This window comes from Lutjanus erythropterus, chromosome 3 (assembly GCF_056507025.1).
Source record: "Lutjanus erythropterus isolate fLutEry1 chromosome 3, fLutEry1.hap2, whole genome shotgun sequence".
Taxonomy (NCBI): domain Eukaryota; kingdom Metazoa; phylum Chordata; class Actinopteri; order Lutjaniformes; family Lutjanidae; genus Lutjanus; species Lutjanus erythropterus.
Window position 1 is genome coordinate 34440248 of NC_139319.1, and position 22196 is coordinate 34462443.

The 22196-nt window shown below is 39.0% G+C and overlaps 2 protein-coding genes across 3 annotated transcripts; one reads left to right on the forward strand and one right to left on the reverse strand.

Annotated features, from left to right (window-relative positions):
• Window positions 1-711: 711 nt before the first annotated feature.
• Window positions 712-6613, reverse strand: prdx2 (peroxiredoxin 2). Its single transcript, XM_084715889.1, has 6 exons — window positions 6468-6613; window positions 4227-4347; window positions 3897-4050; window positions 2209-2331; window positions 1966-2096; window positions 712-1099 (listed from the first exon to the last, which is right to left on the reverse strand). The coding sequence occupies exons 2-6, from the start codon at window positions 4327-4329 to the stop codon at window positions 1017-1019; spliced, it is 594 nt and encodes a 197-aa protein (XP_084572015.1). The 5' UTR covers window positions 4330-4347; window positions 6468-6613; the 3' UTR covers window positions 712-1016.
• A 3576-nt stretch (window positions 6614-10189) lies between these two features.
• LOC146330362 (protein Wiz-like) lies at window positions 10190-17444 on the forward strand. Of its 2 annotated transcripts, XM_084715885.1 has the most exons (8): window positions 10190-10349; window positions 10909-11412; window positions 12438-13226; window positions 13426-13782; window positions 14693-14907; window positions 15013-15202; window positions 15319-15466; window positions 16602-17444. In XM_084715885.1, exons 1-8 carry the CDS (start codon window positions 10337-10339, stop codon window positions 16756-16758), a joined length of 2373 nt encoding a protein of 790 aa, XP_084572011.1. In that variant the 5' UTR covers window positions 10190-10336; the 3' UTR covers window positions 16759-17444. The 2 variants fall into 2 exon arrangements, with proteins under 2 accessions (XP_084572011.1, XP_084572010.1); XM_084715884.1 differs by lacking the exon at window positions 10190-10349 and having other exon boundaries at window positions 10878-11412.
• The last annotated feature ends 4752 nt before the right edge of the window (window positions 17445-22196 follow it).

Here is a 22196-nt window from a genome sequence, read left to right on the forward strand (position 1 = left end):
CCCTGCTATTTCATATAAATATAACTACCATGAAAAGGTCCATTAGTGCCAAAGAAAAGCAGGCAGAAATGCTGAGAAGAGGTGGAAAATATGTAGGATCTACTATAACAGGAATTGTCCAATAAATTATATAAACTTCAACACAAAATGAGGATTATTTTATCTGAAGACTAATAATATATCCCACTGTGTTTTTACTTAAGTAAAATCATACATGGACTAGTTACTCAGGTGTCATCCAATGTTACTTCAACAACAAATGGGGAAAAAATGTTAGTCATTACTCTGGAAAAGCATTAAAGAAAACATAATGGGATACATACGGTTGACTATTATCTGTAGTTGGGAGAGTCATGCAGGTCTGTGTTAAATCATATCCAACAATCCACTCTTTCCCAATGAGCTGCAGTGTCATTTGGCAATGCTTGGTTGTTGTGCTGAGTCAAACCACAACAACTCCAACATTAACAAAGACTAAGCAGCCTTGTGACGTACTCAGATCCTCTGCCAGGCACTGGGCCCAGGACTAACACAACAAGTTTATTCCAAAAACGTCTACTGGCATAAAACTTTCAAGTTGTGAAGTTACTAAACAAGCAGGGACCAAGAACAGATTCAGGAAGATTTATGTCACCACCTAGAGGTCATAAGTGGAATGACTTTAACAATGTACAGCAATCCTGTTATTAGACAAAAAAACACCACACTTAGTCACAATTTTCCCACTGTTTTAATAAAGATGGTAGCAAATATTTGAAGACAGCAAGGAAAATGTTGGTACTTTTACTGAAAAAAAGGAACAAAACAATACTTTCAGTGCTTGAGACTATGAGGTCGCCAATTGTACATTGGACGTACAAAGATAAGATTTGCAACAAAGGATTTATCTAACATGTTCTGAAAATTTGTTGAGTTTAATATATTAGATTGGACGCCATGAGATACTGCTTCATAGGGACACCTCTTATTTGAAGGCAAGTGCTACTGTTAGGAAATCAGCTAGAAGACCTTCACATTTACTGCTTGGAAAAGAAGGTTTTGCTCTTCTCAACGTCGGGGATGATGGTGTCACTCCCAGGTTTCCAGCCAGCAGGACACACTGTGTGGAGAGGGAGAGGGGACAAAGTTTACCACAAGGTGCAAAGGACAGACACTGAACTTCACTGAGAAAAAAAGTACATGAGTAAATACCAGGGAGGCTAAACTAATAACACAGGGCCATGTGGACAAAGTTATCTAAACCTCCCCTGTCAGTTTACAGCTACAGGTAAAATAATATACATGCTGGGTGTGAGATGTGTAGTGCAATATATCTAAAATGACATAACATTAAAAAAATAAATAAATAAATAAACCAAACATAAGCAGTTTGTTTCTATTAGATGTGCTTGTACCAACAAGGTATCTTACCAACCTAAAATATCAGTCAGTATCAATATTAGTTTAAGGGTACACTATATTTAGAATATTTTTACTGCTTTACCATACCATCACAGCCTTTTCTGATGGTAAACTGTACAACCCAAATATTGCTCTCTCCAAACCAACCAATCATTTTGTTAGTGCTGTTGTGTGACTTCTGTGTTTTGAAAAGATAGTTCAGATTCACATAAATCACACAATGACTCAAACGTAACAGATCGAGGCAGCAGTGGATCAGCAACTCCTGTGTTCTGCAAGGTAAAATTTCTGATTTCACCCGCAGAGTTTGGCTGGCTTGGAAAGAGCGATATTCAGCTCATACAATGCAGTTCTCGATCACAAAAGCTTGCCAGACGGCAAAGTTAAGAGGTGTAAATATCAAAAATATAGTGTAGACTTACACTTGTATTGTTCTTTTTTTGGTGGAATTATTTTTAGTTGGCTAAAATACATTTTGTTGCTGATCCCATTCAGCAAACAGCAGTGCACTGCCATTAAATAATAATCAAAATTATCTAAAGTATTTCCAAAGACTTTACACACCCTCTCCGTGTTTGTCAGTGTGCTGGAAGGCCTGGACCAGGCGCAGAGTCTCATCCACAGAGCGACCCACAGGCAAGTCATTGATGGTGATCTGCCTCAAGATGCCCTTATCATCGATCACAAACAGACCCCTGAAAGGTACAAATCGTTTAGTTTAGTCATTATAGTGGTAATCATAGATCAGAGTGAACATTATCTTCTACCATGCTCTCTCAAGTAAGTGACATAAGCCGTCTGCCTGACCTGTATGCAATGCCGTCATCCTCCTTCAGCACACCATAGTCTCTGGCGATGGTCTTGGTGAGGTCTGCCACAAGTGGGATATTCATGTTACCCAGACCTCCCTGCTTCCTTGGTGTGTTGATCCTGTAGGATCAAAATGACAATATAATTAGCAAATCACAACCCATTTAGTTTAAGCGGACAAAGGCCACCAACCTTACACAGTGTTAGTCTTACTTTGATGTACAATAAAAACATTGTTTGGATTATTTAATGTGGAGCTGTATGAAGTATTTACCGATAGTCAGTGTATTAGCTACAATAGATGGTGGCTAGCGTACCCCCAGTTTGGAGAAACAGAGTGGGACAATAGTACAGAAGGTAAGCAATGAACTGCTGTGGACAGGTTCAGCAAAAAGGTATTTAAGCAAAACTTTTTACTACAGTGTATGCTACATTTACAATATTGTCACCACTTTACCTTGCCATCAGACAGCCTTTTTGATGGGAAACCACTATTACATAAGCCAAATGTTCCTCGCATCAAACCAATCAAAGTCTCCATGGGTAAAATCAGTAATTTACTTAGCAGAACATATGAACAGTTATCTGTTAGTTTGTCCTGAAGGGTAAAATTGCTGATTTCATCCATGATTTAGCATAAGAAATGGCTGTATGATGGCAAAGTAAAACGGTGAAAATATTCCAAATGTAGCATGCAACTGAATCGAACCTTACTGATTGATTCATTTTTTAGGTGGCTGAAATACCTTTGGTTGGTGACCCTATTCACAGCAATATATTGCTCAGCTTCTGTGCTGGTGCCCCTCTCCACTTCTCCAAACTGGAGTCATGCTGACTGCCAAACTACCGTAGTCATACACTGACAATTTATAAGTAGCTCAGAAAAAAAATCTGATTTTAAAATCCTTGTCAAGATTCAGTGCATGTTGGGGTACTTTATGGCCAAATGTGGTTGTAAAACTAAAGTCATATTGCACAATGAGGGCCTCCAAAGTTACCTAAACAGAAGAAAACAAACTGTCTATGTTGTAGCAGTGGACAAATAACTGCTGTAAACTGAAAAACACCTTATGTATGACATTTAATATATAAGGACAACAGCTTTCCTAGCATGAAGATGTGCCTTAAAACTACAGTGACATTAGAGCATGATCCAACTGAGGGAAAGACTCACCCTAAACTCATAAAATGTTATATTTAAAACTAAAAACACACTACACCCAGAAATGTAAAAGTGATTCATTATGTCATTCAAATTCCTTTCAGTTTGACTCCTTCTAGAAAGTGCAGACTGATTAAGAGACCGTTAACTCTACTCATTATATCAGGACTCAGAACTTATCAAGACTACGCAGAAGAAGCACAGTGACAGGAGATAACCTGATAACTGGGCGGTGTTCTCTCAGATCTGCCAAAAAAAACCACATTATCAACTGAATAATTAGTCAGTGCCTCATCTCAGTTATTTAATAATCTGACACCAATTTCTTATTTGATTTTTATATTTTCCTACATAGCGTCAGTATTTAACAGGCTCAGTTTCCCTGCAAAATAATTACATGAACAAATCAGCACTGCTCAGTCCTGTTGTCTCTGTACAATTCCAACCGTCTTGTTCCCACTGCATGCAACCACAGAAGTTACAGTAAAACTCATCATTTCTTCCAGTGAGCAGGATTTCTCACCATGCCAAGTGACTGAAATGGGAGTCTATGGAGCAGCCAATAACCTCGCAGCCAGCACTGCGGAACTCCTCTGCCCTGTCGCTGAAAGCCACGATCTCAGTGGGACACACAAATGTGAAGTCCAAGGGGTAGAAGAAGAAGACCACATACTTTCCTGAGGAGCAGAGAAGGAAGAACGTGAGGCAAGCATTGCCTCTACTCAACCCACATTAGATACCCCCCAAGACACTGTTACTCATGAAGTGCAGGTCTGAGGATATCAGATAACAAATAATGCAATAACCTCTACTGTTACTTGTGTAGAAAACCTATGAGAAGTAAAACTGTTACCTCTGTAGTCTGACAGCTTGATGTCCTTGAACTGTCCATTCACTACAGCAGTGGCGGTGAAGTCTGGGGCAGGCTGGCCAATTCTAGCATTTCCAGCAGACATGGTGTTGGTTGCAAATGACTGAGAGAGACAGCACATATAGTTACTGGAATATTCCTGATGCTCATACGTAAGTTTAGTTGGGTGGAGCTTGAGGCACCACGTGGAGCTCTGATAGGAACAAAACCCTCGGGCAACGTGAGCCAAAGAACAAATATGACTTTAGACTAGGGCTGCATCTAATGATTATTTTCATTGATGATTTCAGTTGTTTGGTCTGTAATGTGTTTCAAACTGCCAGCCATCTCTGCCATTTTCATCAGGGGTATTAATGACCAAAGTGACAGAAGAGTTGTGTTTGTCCAATGTATGGCTAAATTAACATATATAAAAATGTAGAGAAACTGCTGTTTGCATTTTTTTGGTTTAGGATGATGAAAATATCTAGAAACATGAGTGGATGTTTAGAAATATCAGGCCTCCTTGCAGTACCTGAAAGTTGAAGTGTCACCTCGTATGAGATGACAATACCGTCAGTAGCCCAAAGCCAATTTGAGTTTAAGACCCCTGGTCTATAACATGTCAGAAAAATGTTAAACATATCTCGGTCTTTCCCAAATCCCAATGTGATGTTTTCAAATGTCTTCTTTTGTTTACAACCCAAAAATATTAAGTTTACTGTCACAGGGTAGTAAAGACAAAAGAAAATATTCACATTTAAAAGGCTGGAATCAATTTTAACTTTATTTCTTAGGAAAAAAAATATTCCAAGCCAATTAAATCATTATGAGAATAGCTGACAATGAGTTGCTTAATCAATTAATCACAGACTGTTTATTAAATCACATGTTGAAAATTAAATATTTAGTTTATTTAAAAACATTAACAGTCATATATAAAACCAGAAATAAACTATTACCTAAAAATGTACAGAAGTTGTTAATATTAATTTCAAATACTACTGATCATAGAAGGAAATTAAATTAAAATGTGTATTTCTGTATAGGGAGTGAAAATGTGGAATTCTCTGGGAAATAATCTAAAATGTTGCTCAAGCATGATTCAATTTTCTAGATTTTGTCAATAGATTTATTATTATTATTATTATCATTATTATTATTATCTTATTTTTTTAATCTATAAAATGTCACAAAATGGTGAAACATGTCTCAGTAACTCCAAAAACCCATGGCAACATCCTCAAATGTCTTGTTTACAACCTAAAGATACTGAATTTACTGTCATGGTAGTACAGAAACCAGAAAATGACCACATTTACAAAGCTGAAATTTAGAATATTTCGATTTTTTTTCCCTTTCTTAAAAAAATTATATACTAAAGCCAGTTAACTGATAATCAAAATAGGCGATTAATAGTAGACAGGTAATTAATAAATCAATTAATTGTTACAGCTTTGGCCTAAAATATCAAGTAGACACACCGGGAGACACCCAGGCTTTGCAGTGCTTTGATAATTGGTGCACTGCACAAAAGAGTGTTCAGTTAAGCAAACCACTCTAAGTCACATGCAAGTCATGTTCAACAGCAGGGAACAATGGTCTGCAAAGAAGCTTACATAACCATGATAAGCACTAACCACCTTAGTGGATATGTACCATATTATTTTTAATTAATTGCAGTTTTAATCATTGCAGTCACATTGTAATGCAGTATATAATTAAGTTTGCACACAGTGTTGATCCATCAAGGCCTTCGCAGCTGCTATGAGGTACTTTTAATGGCTACAATGAACAAGATGTACATAGAAACAAAAGTCCTCGTTGGTCTGTCTTTGTCGTCAGTCAAAAACAGACAAAGGGCAACGATCCTTTGTCGCCTTGAATGATTTACGGAGGTATAAACGACGGCCGACATTACTCGGTCAAAGTTCAGCGGTGAAGCTCAAAGCTTTCCATTCAAAGTCAACCGGCGAGGGGGCATTGACCAGCCAGTCTGTGCTGCGAGCCGCTGCACGGGGACAAAGAAAGAGCCAGAAACAGGCCCAAGTTCTTACGAAGGAGGGGAGCCGCTGACCCGCACTGCCTGGCTAGCTTAACGTTAGCTTAATGTACTAAACCGGTTTCTTCTGTGTCTTCTGCGTCCAGGCTTAACACCTGCTGCTGCTGCTGGCAGAGCCGTGCAGACGTAACGTGAACTTCTGACGATGAAGAAAGACACAGACGGACCATTTTCAGACTCACCTGTCTTTCAGTAAAGCCGAGGAGAAGTTGGCAGAGTGAGGGTCTGCTGTTGGCAGGAGGAGAGAGCACTCACAGAGGAGGACGGGACGGCTGCGCGCAAGAAGTAGGCGGGGCTAGCCGTGGCCTCCGGAAGTTAAATCCACTTCCTTCAAAGTAAATGCTGACATATGATTAAACTTTTGGACTATATGAAGGACACATTGTAACTTTTAATCCGCTACACTGTACGTGGTAGTAGTAGTAGTGCATTAAGAATGTTAATTATAATTAATAATTATCAAGTTGAAACTGAAAATTGAGTCGATTTAAAACATTATCTGTCATTTATAAAGCCAAAAATAAACTATTATCTTTAAATGTACATAAGTTATTTATATGAAGTTAAAATGACAAGGATCATAAAGGGAAATTTAATTTAAAGAAACCATTACACTACCACTACTACTACTACTACTACTACTACTACTACTACTACATTAAATTACTACATTAAAAACATAATGTGCAACTTCTTCCTGAAAACCAATGTATTGACTCATAACCATGATCACTTTCAAGCATCACTTATGACCCACCATAAGTGCCTTGTGGTGTCTATGTCAGTAGATATCCTGTCCTCTGCCTGTATTTCCTTATATTTCTCATTATTTTGCTGGGCTCAGGACGTCCTGGTATCTTTCTGGAGTGTTTATGAACATCTTGGACAAATCCTATTGATTCTAGATCTAAAGCAGATGTATACTTAAGTGTATGGAATGAAACTAAAATCCTCTGGGCAATGGTTTAAAATGTGCTTAAATATAATTAAGTTTAAGAAAATTCCAATCATAGAGGCAAAATAGTGTGACAGTATGAATTTACCAAGTAATATTTATGTTAAGACTGTCATCAAGTGTGGCTGTTTTTGAGTATGTACTGCTAAATTTTTATGTGAATGTGATCTATGACAAGGAGAAAGACCATCTGTACTTATGTTATTATTAAGAAAGGGCAGAGTAATATGAGAATATTCAAACTATCTATGTTTATCTTTTTCTATACATTACATTTAGTTTTATATCTTAGAACAGCTGCCTGCCATATTGTTATTCCTCATTTCTTTTCCCCCCAATTGCTACTTTTCCTGTAATGACTAATCTGGTTTGACCAGTCCTTGCTCTTTTGTAATTTCTTTGTTTATCTGAACAAGCATCATTTTAACAGGGTCTCTGCAATACAGCCACCAACACACAGTTCTAGTGGGTCATATGCTGTGACCTCTAGGGCCTCTTCAGTTACTGCAGGGAGCCGCCAAATTTTTATTTAACTTATTTTTTTAATCAAAAATCTAATTTTGTCTAAAATACTGTTTGAAAAAACACACCATCATCTTTATGAATGCATACAAATGGGATATTCAAGGTGAAACAGATTCATGTTTAATTAAATCATTTAAAATGTTCCTCTGTGTACATAGTTTATATCTGTAGCTGTTCCTATTCTAACTGACAATAGTCTTCATTGTCAAGGACAACATAATATGAACAGAATAGCAGTCTGGCCGGCTTTGGTCACTAGGGGGCACAGTTGGTCACCTGACGCTCGAGCATAGGTGTTTTTATTTTGAAAGGAAACCTGCATCGGGACTGTGTGGACCATCACTACTTCCGCTAAGCTTGTCAGTAGGAGTCAACTGATGTACTGAAGCAGTTTGTTCGAGCTTTTAGGTAAATTAACTTTTATTTGTTATTTATAATTGTAGTTTGTTTTCCATTACAGTGTGTAATTTGATCAGCAGCGTAGATAGTCGCTGTTGATCAAATAACATGTAATTTAAGCTAACATGCAGTTAATGTTAGCATGCTTCCGTAGCATAACAAATGATGGAACAAAGGTATCCTAAGTTGGCCATAAGTTGATATGAAGCAGTCAGCCAATTATTAAGATGATTTATTGAACGGGTTTACACTCTAACTAACAATTATATAACAAACACGACACATGCAAATGTATAAAAGAATAGGAAGCCCCGTTTATGGGTATATCTTACGTAGCAACAGCGCCGTCATCTTGCAGTACTATAACCTGTGATGTCACGAGGTTGGTTTGCTTGGCTGGGTTCAGCGGACACAACGTGAGACCGTGAAAGATGGAGTCTGAGGAGCCACAGGACAGAGGAAGACAAAAGGGGGGGCATTATTGTATTGCTCCTGGGTGTAAAAATGAGTTTTATAGGGTTAAAGCCAATCAGAGGAAGATCCACTTTCACACACTGCCCGTGAAACGGAGCGCTGTCCTGCTGAGGTGGCTCGCGGCACTGAAGAGAGAGAGCCGACCGAAAGGCACTGACCCCAGGGTCTGCAGTGACCATTTTGTGGAGGAAGATTACATAGAGGAGAAGACTTTTGAGTCGGACAGGCTAGTGGTGCGCCGGACCAACAGACTAAAACCTGAAGCTATTCCGTCTGTTTTCGCCGCCGATAAGTCGTGCTCTGCTGAACACTCGGACAACAATGGTGCAGGGGGATCAGACCGCCGTAGAGAAAAGGCGGTAAAACAAGGAAGAAAGAGCCAGGCAGGAATGAGACAGGTAGGGGAAACCCACACAAGTCTCCAGGTACAAAGTTATCAACTGTAAACGCACCAAAAGAGCAGTATTCATCAGTCAGGGCGAAGTAGTATACACATCACCACTGACTGCATGCTGGACTAAAGTCTCTCATGAGTGTCTCTTTGAGTCTCTCACACAGTGCTTTAACCACCTACAAATATGCAGTTATGCTCAAAGAGAAACAAGTGCGACCGATACAATTTGGGAAATTTCTCTAATAGTGAATAGTGTTACACGCTGCAATCCAAGGTTGCAAAGATATTTCTTTACAGGCTACATTTTTTTCAAAAAGTTTCAATCATGTTGAATCATTGTACAGTTTAGAAATGCACAATAAATATTGGCCCTGAAATGTAATTAATATGAAGTTATTTATTCTGATAATGGAATTATAGAAAATAAATATTTTTTTATTACTATTGATTACTACTGATTTAACAGATAATGACAAAGCATTTAATATGAATTCCATGGCCTAAGGCTGGGCAATATATTGATATTATATGGTGTCATGATAGGAGACTAGATATTGGATATGATTATATCATGATATGGCATAAGTGTTGTTTTTTCTTTATTTTAAAGGCTGCATTACAGTAAAGTGATGTCATTTTCTGGACTTATCAGACTATTTTGGCTGTTCTGTTTTGCCTTTATCCACTTAGTCATTATATTAACATTACTGATGATTATTTATCAAAAATTGTGTCATTGTGGCAATATCTTGTGAAAGCAGCAACAGTCATCCCTATAATGTTGTCACAGTTTTTGGTAAAAAAATAAATAAATAAAAATAAATAATATATATATGTGTGTGTGTGTATGTATATATATATATATATATATATATATATATATATATATATATATATATATAGTGATATTTGATTTTATTCATATCATATGAAATATTAAATCATCCATCTTTGCTCACTAAATCTTTCTTACCCTCAGCTGTGCATAAATTCCAGGTTATATTAAGTTCTTCTTAAAAGATAAAATAAGAAATTATCTGTGTCAGCCATAAGAAGCAGGTAATTATCAGTCTTCCATGCTAGCTGGGCAAAAAATCTGTATCCCTAATGTTATTTTTAGGTTGGCTGTCTGTCAGAGCAACAGGCTTTTTGATTAAGTCAAGTCAATACTGTAACACTAATATTACATTTTCAAAGTTGATTAATATTTAAATTTATATCATCCTCTTTGTTTTGTAACACAGGATCCACAGGAAGACAACTCTGTCAGTTCCCAAAATAAACCTTCAACATTCTCAGCAGACATGGACTCACAAGGTAAGACTCTTTGCCTTGAAAATTTCTTATTTAGCCTTATTTAATATAATTTTCATTCATTTAGTGGTAGATAACACTTCACCAGATGTGAATGACTTACATGAAGCACAGGATCAATTGATATTATCATCATTGTCATTAATTTTGGTCGTTCTGGGCAACCTTCTCAGTTTTTAGTGCTACAGCAATCTCTGGTCTCATGTTGCCTTACAGAAAAGGGACCCCAATGAATTCCACACAGTGTGATACAGATGTGCTGCAGATTTTAAGTTTGAGAATAATGGTGAAGTGGTACTGGATCAGTATTTGGTATCAACAGATAACCTGAGTTTAGGTATCAGAATTTGTATCTTGAGAGTGAAAAAATCCTGCTGATTCTGGTTCATTGTCCCTCACATTGTCATCAAATCTAATTTGAATAAATAAAAGTTATGAAGTCTAGAAGCAAATTAGTGTTTGTTACCTCACAAGCTCCCAAAATGTAATTTAATTGACTACAGACACTGACTGAAGTTCCTCCAAGTTGTAATGATAATCTCCCATCTGAACTTCCCCACAGCAACCCCACAGCCAGTCATATGTGAGGTCTGTGGAACATACTTTGAGACACGGCGAGGGCTGTCCAGCCATGCCCGCCTCCACTTACGGCAGCTTGGTGTGACATTGTCAGAAAGCAGCGGAGCTCCCATTGACCTCCTTTACCAGCTTATCCAGGAAAGAGACGGCTCCCTGCCTTATTTCAAAGCAGATTCGTCTGTAGCTGGGCTGAGCTCGCCCAAAAAATCCTCCCATCAGGAGTCCAGGACACCTTCAGAACCAGAAGATAGGAGTGCCTCCTATAAAGCAGGGAGTAGAGTCATGACAACTCAGCAGAAGGTGGATCATCAGGGATCTCCAGTCAGACTGAAAGAGTCATCAACCCCTCTCCTCTCCTTGTCCCCCTCTGGTCTTAAGCTGGTTGAGTCCAGAGCAAGTGAAGGCAGCAGCTCATCATCTTTAGAACACCAAACCACCACCAAGCCAATGTGGGCGCCGCTTGAAACTGACGCCCCCATCACCTTAGGTATGGCTGAATTGTAGGCCATCACAATTCTCCAAATCCATGTTTTGATTTGACATTTGATTTTAAGTAGAGTCCGACCGATATATTGGTCAGCTGAAATACTGGCCGATATCAACATATGGCAGATATATTGGTTTTGGCATATGTTTAATGATATACATCAATATCAGAGAAACTAAACTTTTTATTTGACAACCTGCCCCTAAGTGATGGTTATTTTTATTTATTCTTTATTTTCTCAGTCTTCATTTATACTAGGGCTGCACAATTAATTGAAATTTTATCGAAATTGCAATATAGCTTTCTGTAGTTTTCTAATTGCAGGAGGTACAGGTCTTAATTTGGTAAAAAAAAAATCACACCATTGTCATTTTAAAGTTTTTCAGTCAAAATAAGAATACTGATGTCAAAAGTATCATTACCTCTAATATTACAAATCATGTCGCAATTGCAGTATCAGTCAAAATAATGGCAATTAGATATTTTTTCAAAATTCTTCAGCCCCAATATAAACAATTGGTTGACAGTGTATATGTTTAATTATTTAACATGTTAAATAAAAAATGTAGGAATCTAAAAAATATTCTTAAATTTAATTTGTGTAAGAAAGCAGCCTTCTGACAACTTTTGCATTGTCACATTGGTGCAAAATTACTGCACAGTCCTCATATCATATCATTCCAGCTCAAAAATTCCTTATAGCAGCCACCATATTGGTAAAATCGGTACTGACAGATCATTAGTTTTGTACTCTGACAAGTGTCATTTACATTTTCAAATTCTTCTTTAAGACTGTGTCATCTTTGAGGTGGCAGTGGTTTAATTTTGATTATTGAAATTGAAAACTCATTTCAGTCGATTTTGTCATTTAATATTGAAATTGTGACACCACTGCTGAATTCTGAATAGATGATTCCTCGTGATTCCCAGTAGTTCTTAACATAATGTTTTTGAAAAGTTAACATGATGGCATTGTCTCATTGGGATTGAATACCTTTTTTACTTCTCTTTTGTTTTTTTTCCAGACACCAACGATGAAGTCCATGTGTGCCAACTTTGTGGCTGCTGGTATGAGACGCGCAAAGGTCTGTCCAGTCATGCTCGGGCCCATCTGCGCCAGATTGGAGTCCCTGAGAGCGACATCAAGGGTAGCCCTATTGACCTGCTTTACCAGATCATGGAGGAGGAGGACCTCAAACCCATCAGCAGCAAGCAACCGGACAAACCCACATCAAACAGTCCCCCTAGATCCTCCTCCAAACATCCCATCAGTCTCTCTTCTCCATCTGAGTCTCCTCCCAGCAAACGGGCTAAAATGTCAGAGGATTGTATCTGTATTCTGTGCGGGGAGCAGTTTGAGAATCGTAAAGGCCTGGCCTGCCATGCACGCTGTCACCTGCGTCAGATCGGAGTGGTTGACCTGGTGGGGAAAAGCTCTGCAATTGACACACTTCAGGAGCTGGTCAGAAGCGGCATGGTAGAAGCCATACACCCCCCCAAAACGGACAGCACAACCAGCTCGTCTTCAGCACCATCTCCTGCAGCCCGTGCTCTGTCTCCAGCTCCAGGCCAGTCACGGATCACCCCGTCCCTCTCCCCAAGCCCTGCAAAGTGCACCCCTCAACCTTTTGTTAACAGGGCCCCAAAGGCTAAGAAGGGCTTTCGGCTAGCTGTGGACCCCCTTCATAGGAAGCCTAAGCCTGAGCCTGTGGAGATTGAGGTGTCTGTTCAAGCGGAGGGTTCCAGCACTAACTGCAGTCCTCCAGCACAGAAGTCTCCTATAGCTGCTGTGGGTTCAAAGCCTCTCGATGCAGGTAAAGCCAAGAGCCTTTATACTAAATAAGTTGCTTGAACTACGTTTTATTATTACATGACCAAGCTGAGTTCATTGGTTATTCATACTCTCAGCAGCTGTGACATAGTAATAAAAAAAGTTTTTGCATTTATTAATTTGTTTGTTGGCTCACCAAAGTTTGGATGCAACCTCTTAATTCTATTTCCACGGCTTCTCAGTGTCCTCCACAGATGTACAATCCCTGCCAACAGTCCTTTGCGATTTCTGTGGACAGCTTTTCGAGACCCGCAAAGCCCTGTCATGCCACGCCCGCGCCCATCTGCGCCACCTCGGTCTCAACTGGTCAATCAAAACATCGCCAATTGATCTCCTCAAAGAAGTCATGATGCATGGTGCAGAAGGCAGGAAAGAGTCCAGTGGGTCACCAGGCAAAGCCACATGGACCCCTCAAGGCTCAAAAAGGGTCCAGGACAGCCTCCAGTCAGGGGAACCAGCCACCAAACCTGGCATGTCACCACTTGATTACTCCATGAAAGAGAAATCCCCAGCCAGCAAGAGTGGGGCCTCACATACAGGTAAGACATTAACACCACTGTAAAGGCTCTTTATGTCAGTTTAACAAACATGTTGTTATACAGTAGTGATGGACACTGTTGTACTCCGACATGTCTCTTCACTGAAATGAGCATGGGCTTGGAGTAGGGCTGCACAATTAATATGATCGAAATCACAATATGGCTAAAAAAAATATGAAATATGAAAACATCCAAATAACAGAAGCTGTAGTTTTTTGATGAAATTAAAATGTGTGATAAAAATATGTGATAGGTGTTAGTTTAAGTGCCATAGAACTTAAGAGTAAAAAGCGAATATTTAAGTATTGCACATGTTCAGTAAGAATAAATATGTAGCAAGCAATGTTTTAATCTTCTCTCTCTGTCTGTCTCTAATCCATCACTACTATGTTTAAAACCTTGGTCACGCTACACAACTTTTGTGCCATCAGATCACTAGATTAAGTTAAAATCAAGTTTCTAAAGTGAAGACGGAGCCCCTTTCCTCAGTGAATGAGTCGATGCATGAAATTTGGAAAAAAGAAAATTATTGGGTGGGTGTGACTTACTACAACAAATCTAAATTCATAGATGGATCACAATCCAAACTTCTAAAACTCAGCCGTACATCCTACAGAGTTGAAATTTCTTCAGCACATCTGGTGAATTATGACAAAAGTTTGCCTCGCTGCAACCATGGTTGGTTACAGTCTTTAGGCTGGATTTGTTGTAAGAAAAACATAGAATAATCAGCCTTATACTTAAAAAACTCATGTCATCTTTCTTCATGAGGTGATCCCACAACACAAAGTTGCCTCCACACATTCTGGATTTTGTGCAAAGCAAGCATTTGACTTACACTGATTAGACTATTGATTTGACTGGATATCGATTCCAAATGTTTCAAAATTGCTAATTTTCTTTGTGACAGACGCATCCTGTGAGCTTTGCGGATTTGATTTTGAAAACCGAAAGGCTCTGGCCAGTCACGCGCGAGCCCACCTCCGACAACTGGGACTGATTGAGTGGAAGGCAGACGGAGCGACTTCGCCAATCGAGCTCCTCAGTGAGTTGATCCGGAGGGACCCAGTCAAGGTATCAGCAATAACCCGACGCTATCGTACGGGAGACCTTTACATCAAGAAGGTGGGTGACATATGTTTAAAATAATTCCTCATTAGGATTCATATACACACAAATGACATATTAAGCAAAATTAATTCTAATTCACTTTATATTGATTTCTTTCAGTCCCAGAGAGCTGCAGCATCGCCCTCTCTGTCCACAGACTCTGACTCTGTGACTGGCAGCAGCATGAAGCCTTCGGTGCAGCACCCTGAGCACAAGATGCGCAGAGAGGACTCTGGCTCATCCAGACAATCACAAGGCCACACACGGCCTTCTGCAGCCCACGGCGACCACAGTGTGCGCTCCCCAAGGGGTGAGAGAGAACGCTAGTTGGATACAGAAATTATATATATATATATATATATTTTTTTTTTTCTTTCTTTCTTTCTTTTCTCCATGTTACTCTAACACCACTCTGTGTGGTTTCAGGGGTCCATCCACCAAAACATGGAGCACCTGCACGGGAAGAAAATTCCCAGCAACCATCACGGTCAGGCAGCATCCCCGCTATGCTGCCGAAGCCCCCACTAACACCGCTGGTCAAACTGGTTGGCAAAGTCTACTCCCTTAAGTGCAGGTCAGTCTATATAATGTATAATCACATTCCTCTTGTATTCAGTGAATAATGCAGTTTGGAGTAATAGACCAATAGGTTTTCTGTGTTAAAAAACAGATCAAGTAATATCCTTCATAATGGAAAGAATTTTAATGCAAGTCAGACTGAACCATACAGCATCATTTTCAGCAGCTTGCATTGTCAAGTATTAAAGAATCTGTTTGAGAGTCGACAGGAAATGAGGAGAAACAGACTCAAACCATGGATCAACATCTTAGATCGCCAGGTCACACACCCACCCTTCAAAAACCATACTCAACTTAGTTAAATGCTTTGTGTTCTTAACTACAAGAGGAGCAGTGGCCTGCTAGTGGCACATTCTTTACAAACTGTGCTGCCAAATATCACTCAAACCCATACAACTTTATTTTAAATTCTAGTACAGACCCAAAGAATCCAAATATCCCAGACTGAATTTTTGGGAAAGGAGTACAAAATTATGCACAAGACATCCAGAATATTTCCATTAAAAAACAAGGCGTTTGAATGTTACACTCGTAGCTTCACTGAAGAATTGGAACAAAAAGATAGAGAATATAAAAGGTTTGACTTTAACATTTTGAGGCACCTTTTTACCTTTCACTTGTTCAGGCACAAAGGCATGTGTCTGGGTAAAAATGATAAGGATTTTCTTTTTTCTTTTTTTACAAATGTGTGTGCGTGTCACTCAAATACATATTTTACTACATATTTATTTAACTTCATTTTAAATTATTAATGTGTTATGAATTCTGTCATTCTTTTTATTGACATTTTGTCCCTGTTAATGACCTTTTCTTTTGATCCTGAATTGTGAAGCACTTCATAATTCAAAATTATTAAGTGTAAAAATTGGGCAAATTATTCCAAGGGACATATGTGAGGGGGTCCTTGGTTCATTTTATGTCTTATGTCCTTGGCTGAGAAAAAAAATGAGAACCCCTGATTATTAAAGTCATTTAAGTGGAAGCAAAAGGAACAACTGTAAGTTCAGGGTGTTAATTTCGACAACTAAACGATGAATCATAATTCAGTCTCTTACAAAAGCATTGATAAATGAAACTGTTGCACATTATTTAATTCAAGGTCACACTCTCCTCTCTGTGCTGCTGTTCAGGTTCTGTGAAGAGGTGTTTCATGGACCTCTGTCTGTCCAAGAGCAGTGGATCACACACCTGCAGAAACACATCCTGTCACTGGGCTACAAAGGCAAAGCGTCTCCTCCCGCCACACCAGTGGCAGCTCCAGCACTCGTCCATCCAGTGGCTGTCTAGTCCACGAAATCCTCCTGTAATCAAACAATGTTGTCATTTTCAAATATCACGCCAGAGTGAAAAAAGTCCTGTCTTTATGTCTGTTTTGATATAACTGACAGAAAAGTGTCCTATAGAGGGCAGCCATGAGCCATTTGAGGAAAGCAGCAGAATGTAATCTACTCAGGTAAAATCCACACATACAATAGATCACAATACTGATCACAGGATGTTTTTGGTAAAAAACGTTTTTTTATAATTAGCACTTTCCTCCACCTTTTCTAAATTCCTTCCATTTGTTAAATGTGGTTGAATGTGAGTCAATGTTGGCATGTCACAGTGAGAAAACGATCCTGGTCAGTGATCCCTTTTTGTTTCTGTCCTTCTGAGTAGACTGGTATTGCCGCCCTATCACTGTGATACATTTTCTTTATATGCTTTTCATTGGAGTGTAGTTTTATGGATTCAGGTGTTTTACTATAAATCTGGAAGGATCCATATTTTTCTCAAATGGAAATGTTTTTGAATAACACAACATTGATACCACAAAGATGAACAGTCAGCTTGGTTGATGTAATGTCCTAAAAATCAAAGCCTCAACCACTATGACCCTCGAGACTTCAGGTATAACTGCTCACCATGTACAGCCTGTCTTTTTAAATTTCTTTTTTAACACTTGTGTAAATTAAATTCTGTCTTGAATATAACTTTGTAGTGTAAAAAATGTGTTTTATTTTCAAATGCACATCACTGGACCGTTTATGACAAACAACCTGCACTTCACCTCCACCTCCTCCACCACTCCTGTAATGTTTTGAGATGTCATATTTACCAATGAAATGGTATGAAAATTTATGTCACGATTACAGTAATAAGTTATCATTATCAGTGATCAGAATTCTCAAGGTTATCCGTGTTAATCTAATCTTGGACAGTATTTACAGAGAGTTTCTCAAACTGCGTTAATCAAACACAGTTATAATGATAATTAGGGTTCAAACTCAGAAGTGGAGACCTCCAATCCTTTGTCCTGGACATATGCACAGAGTTTCATTCATGTCCAGTGTAGTTGGGGCAAATAATGGAATTAAACTTAATGAAGGGTGTGGCTTTGCTGGAAAACAGTGTATTAAACTTGATGTCAGCATTCAGACATTCAGACATCATTTCTGCCACAAAGGCAACACAGGTTGTTTGTTTCTACATTACTTTGATGGACCTGTGAGCTGGTGGAAAAGAAAGTATTGTATTGTGTCCACTGGACACTTCTCCAGTCTGCTATGCAGATTGCTACTTTTCTAATGGTGCCTGGTAGTTTTTGGTTCGTTCCTTGTTTACACATTCTTTGAATCATCAAGGCTTAGCGTTCTCTTCTTGTCATTTTTTACTGTAACAGTATCTCCCCTTTATTAAAACAATAATTTCATGCTCACAGAAAACTGCAGTCTTCAGAAATGTGGATATCGTGAGGAGAAAAGTGACACGTTCAGCATCAGAGGTGACTGTGCAGCTTCTCTCTTCACGCTGTTCATGTTCTTGTAAACCAGAAGCTCACCAACACAAATATGTCTCTGCACTCCTCAGTACTATAAATGTTTCCATTTTATGGACACCATGTTGTTGATAAGTGTGACTTGATGCCAGTGACTTTAGCGTAAGCAAAATCAAATCCTTTAATGCTTATGGTGTGGCTCTTGATTTGATTTCCAGAGCTGTAGCCACCATTGTGTTGACTAGTGGTCATTAATCTTATTACCTGCGTGGCTTCTGCAGTAGGTCCTCCACCCTTTATTGCTCTGAGATGGAGTGTCAGCTAGAGGGAGGGGGAAGGTTTATATTGGCAATCTCTGCACATGCTCATAAAGAAAAAACAGTCCCCTGTGTCTGCTCAGATTCTCTCCTAAGGTGACAGTTTTTATATCCTCAAAAGAATGCATTGCAAATACTGCAATCATTACTCACATTTTTGTATTACTATGCATGTCCACAAATACCACAAGATGAGATCAGACTGAAACTAATAAGACCACTGAGGTGTTAATACACTCTGCTCTTTCCTCCCTGTTTTTGAAAAAAATGTTTTTTTGTATTCACACGAAGGAAATCTTTGTGCATTTTTTTTTTGTGGTTCTAAGTATATTGATCGGCTGCTCTGTTAAGCAGTGAAGCAAAGGATGGTCATTCACACTTCATTTTACAATCCACCAATAAGACGCAGCGAGCCTAGAGTTACCACCTCACAGTTGTATACCTCCACCAACCAGTTAAGCTGCAGTTTACATCCATATCTGTTCAAAGTCATATATGTAGTGACAACTTAGAAGCAATTTAATAAAAGATATTGTGTTTCCATGCAGGGTAACAGCACTTCTGTTCACTGCCTGGTCTCCACCCTCCTCTTCCTCTGCTATATATTCACCTCACAGTGCTGATTCCTGCAGTCTCATTCTTTATAATTTACTACCAGACGGAGGTGGGCAGTGCAGACTTCTTTCAGCCTCTGATGGATAAATCGGATGTCTGCTCCTCTGCTGGTATGCCAACCTTAAGACATTTACGGAGTGAATGAGTTAACCCACCTGACAGGATCTGAGCAGGCCGTTGCTCACAGCTATCAACACCTATGCTAAAGAGACACAAGGGACTCAAACGAGCTACAGTATTTCAAAGCACTTATTGAACTGAGAGCCCAAATTAGGAGCACATCTGTCTTCCAGGGCTGCGGGATTAGGGAGATCTGGTATAATAACTTTAGGTTTCTGACTGTGGTCCATGGGTTTTGAGACTGGAAGCTGGACAGTCTAGTACAATCATTCACTTTTTAAAATCAAGCACAATCCATATTAGGCTCCTCTTGACAAGACTTAGGCATGGATGTGGACAACAGAAATAAAAGGAGTTATAAGAGCCCCTAGGAAACTGAATACATTAGTTTTTATGACCTGAAAACACCATAAATTTTCCCATTAATAATGATTTAGAAGAAGTGGTGCTTATGTGTTTTAAAGGAACATTTAAAGTCCACCTCTAGTCATGTTTTAAACAATATAAAATGCTATCTGACGGTTTGTTTTTGTTTTGTTTTTTTTACTTTTTTTGCAAAATAATTTCAAATACCTTGTTAAAATGTCTTACAGATAGATCTGCACCTTGCCTTCATTTAGAAATCAAGGATTCATGAATATGCAAATAGTCCATGCCCTCTCTACACCCCTAACCCAGACCCCTACCCCTAAGTAGCTGCACGTGGCTTCTTCTCCGTTTTGCTGGGTAATCATGGTAACTATCTACATCTGGCTTCTGCTGTGGGCTGACCATCACCGCTAAAGATATGAATAGCGCCTCCGCCTCAATTAACAGGATTGGTTCCTTAGTTTTCTGACATCACGGACCCGGCCCGGCTGAATCCATTCTTTTGAAGACTCTTTTGAGACTGCCCTTGCTTACTGCACTTTCAAAACAAGAGATGCTCAGACATGGTGTTTGCCGCTTATTTTGTCCCTTAAAAGTCTTGTCACACATGAAAAACACCACATGGACATGTTAGCAAGATTAAAAATGTGATTTTCACTGGAAAGTGTTAGGGAATTTTCCAATTCTAGGTATCATACTAAGGGCTTGGAGTCGTTGAGAGGCCTGCACTAACTCTTAACAGACATACTGTCTCTCTTCTAGACAGTAGATGCAGCTGTCTTCTTCTTTCAGACAAACAATGGAATAATTTGATAGTGTTGCTATGGCAGCTAAGGTCAGAGATGTGTTTGTTTTGTCTCTCTGAACGGAGCCGATGTAACTGTAGTCAGGGATTGGATGTCGCTGACATCAGGACAAAGTGTGTACTGATTGTTCCTTGGCCAAATATTATTAAACCAGTTTCACTGTATGACATATTGTGTACTTTCTCCTTTTGATGCATGGGCAAAAGATAAAGTATACGACACAGGGGGACTTTAATGAAATTGATGACAATTATTTATATTGTATTAGAATGAATTAAGATGTTTTAATATGGTTTTCTTCATGATTCGAAGGGTTTTTAACAGAGAAGTCCTGTAAAATTCACTATATTACATCTATAAATTTTATCTTAAAGCATTAAAATATCTAAAAATGCAAGACATGTTGTATGTTTTGTTGTGTAAGTATTAAGTTGTGTACTTACATTATCCCAAATGTTTCCAACAGAAATCCATAATTTTTTCAAGGTAATGGTTCAGTTCCTAGTTGATGCTAGCTAGTTGCTGATTGCTGAGACTTCTGGGAAAACACAGGATACATCTGGATATATCAGAGAGTGAGGAAGGAAATCAGTGACTGTGACTAAACATAATGTGACAAAATCTTTAATATTACCTCATCCATTAACACGATTTCTTCCTCAGACATCAGATTTTCCTCAGCTATGGTGTTTTTTTTTTTTAACAGCGAAGACAACGACTCCCATGATTCCATAGTACTTCATGATGTCAAGCTATGTCTCTTTTTACTGTTTTAATGTGAAAAAGAGCCGTAGCAGCAGAACTTATATATCATATCTTTAATAAAAGTGACCTTTTCTTCTGCTTCCTCCTCGGCTAATTTAAAAGGTCTGTGAATCAGACTTTAACTGCTCAGCACCAATCAGCAGGCAAAGTTAGTGACTAACTGGCAAAGAGATGTTCTTTTGTCCCTGCAAAGTCATCTCAAACCTCCACTCAAGATTAGTCTGAAACAATGGTTTTCATTCAGTGTAACACCAGTGTATTAAATCCTTCTTTTCCTTTAGTTCTTTCCTTGAAAGGGAGGCAAATGTGGAAGTTAAGTACTGTTGCTTTGTTATTTGGATAGAAACAAGGGAGGGGATCTTTCCTTCCTTTCCTAAACTCTATCTATGACTCAGTGTCTGGAAGTAAATTCTACCAGAATCTCCAGTATGATTTATAATATGCTTTGGGGGCTTGGCAGGAGATGGAGTTTTATCACACAACTTGTGGCTTCGCAATCATGCCTCACAGAGGACCGATTCCCCAACACTGTGCAACTGTAGCAGTGTATGTCTGTACTTTTCCATTTTTTTTAAAAACTTATTTTTAGTTTTGTAGCTTGATATTTCTTCCACTAGTTGGTGTTTGTAGTTCATACACACACAGGGGAGTTTTTCCAGCACAGATAAATGCAAACATCATTGTTTGCCATCAGGCCTGTGGATCACATGGCCTGACTCGGCATATTGCTGTGTCCTTTGCAGATGGTGAGGTTATGATTAGGTCGTTAGACTGCGCTTGGCTGCTCAGGTTGCCAGTTCTGCAGTCTGCTGTTTTGCTGCATGCAGATTCCACTCGCTGACACTGGACACCAGAGCACAGAGCGCTGCAGGGGGCCGAGCTGCTGCTGCCGCTGGTGTCATCGTGCCAGGGTTCTTGAGACCGCTCAGATTAACTCACATAACTTCTGCGCTGAGGTCACACAGAATCTGAAAC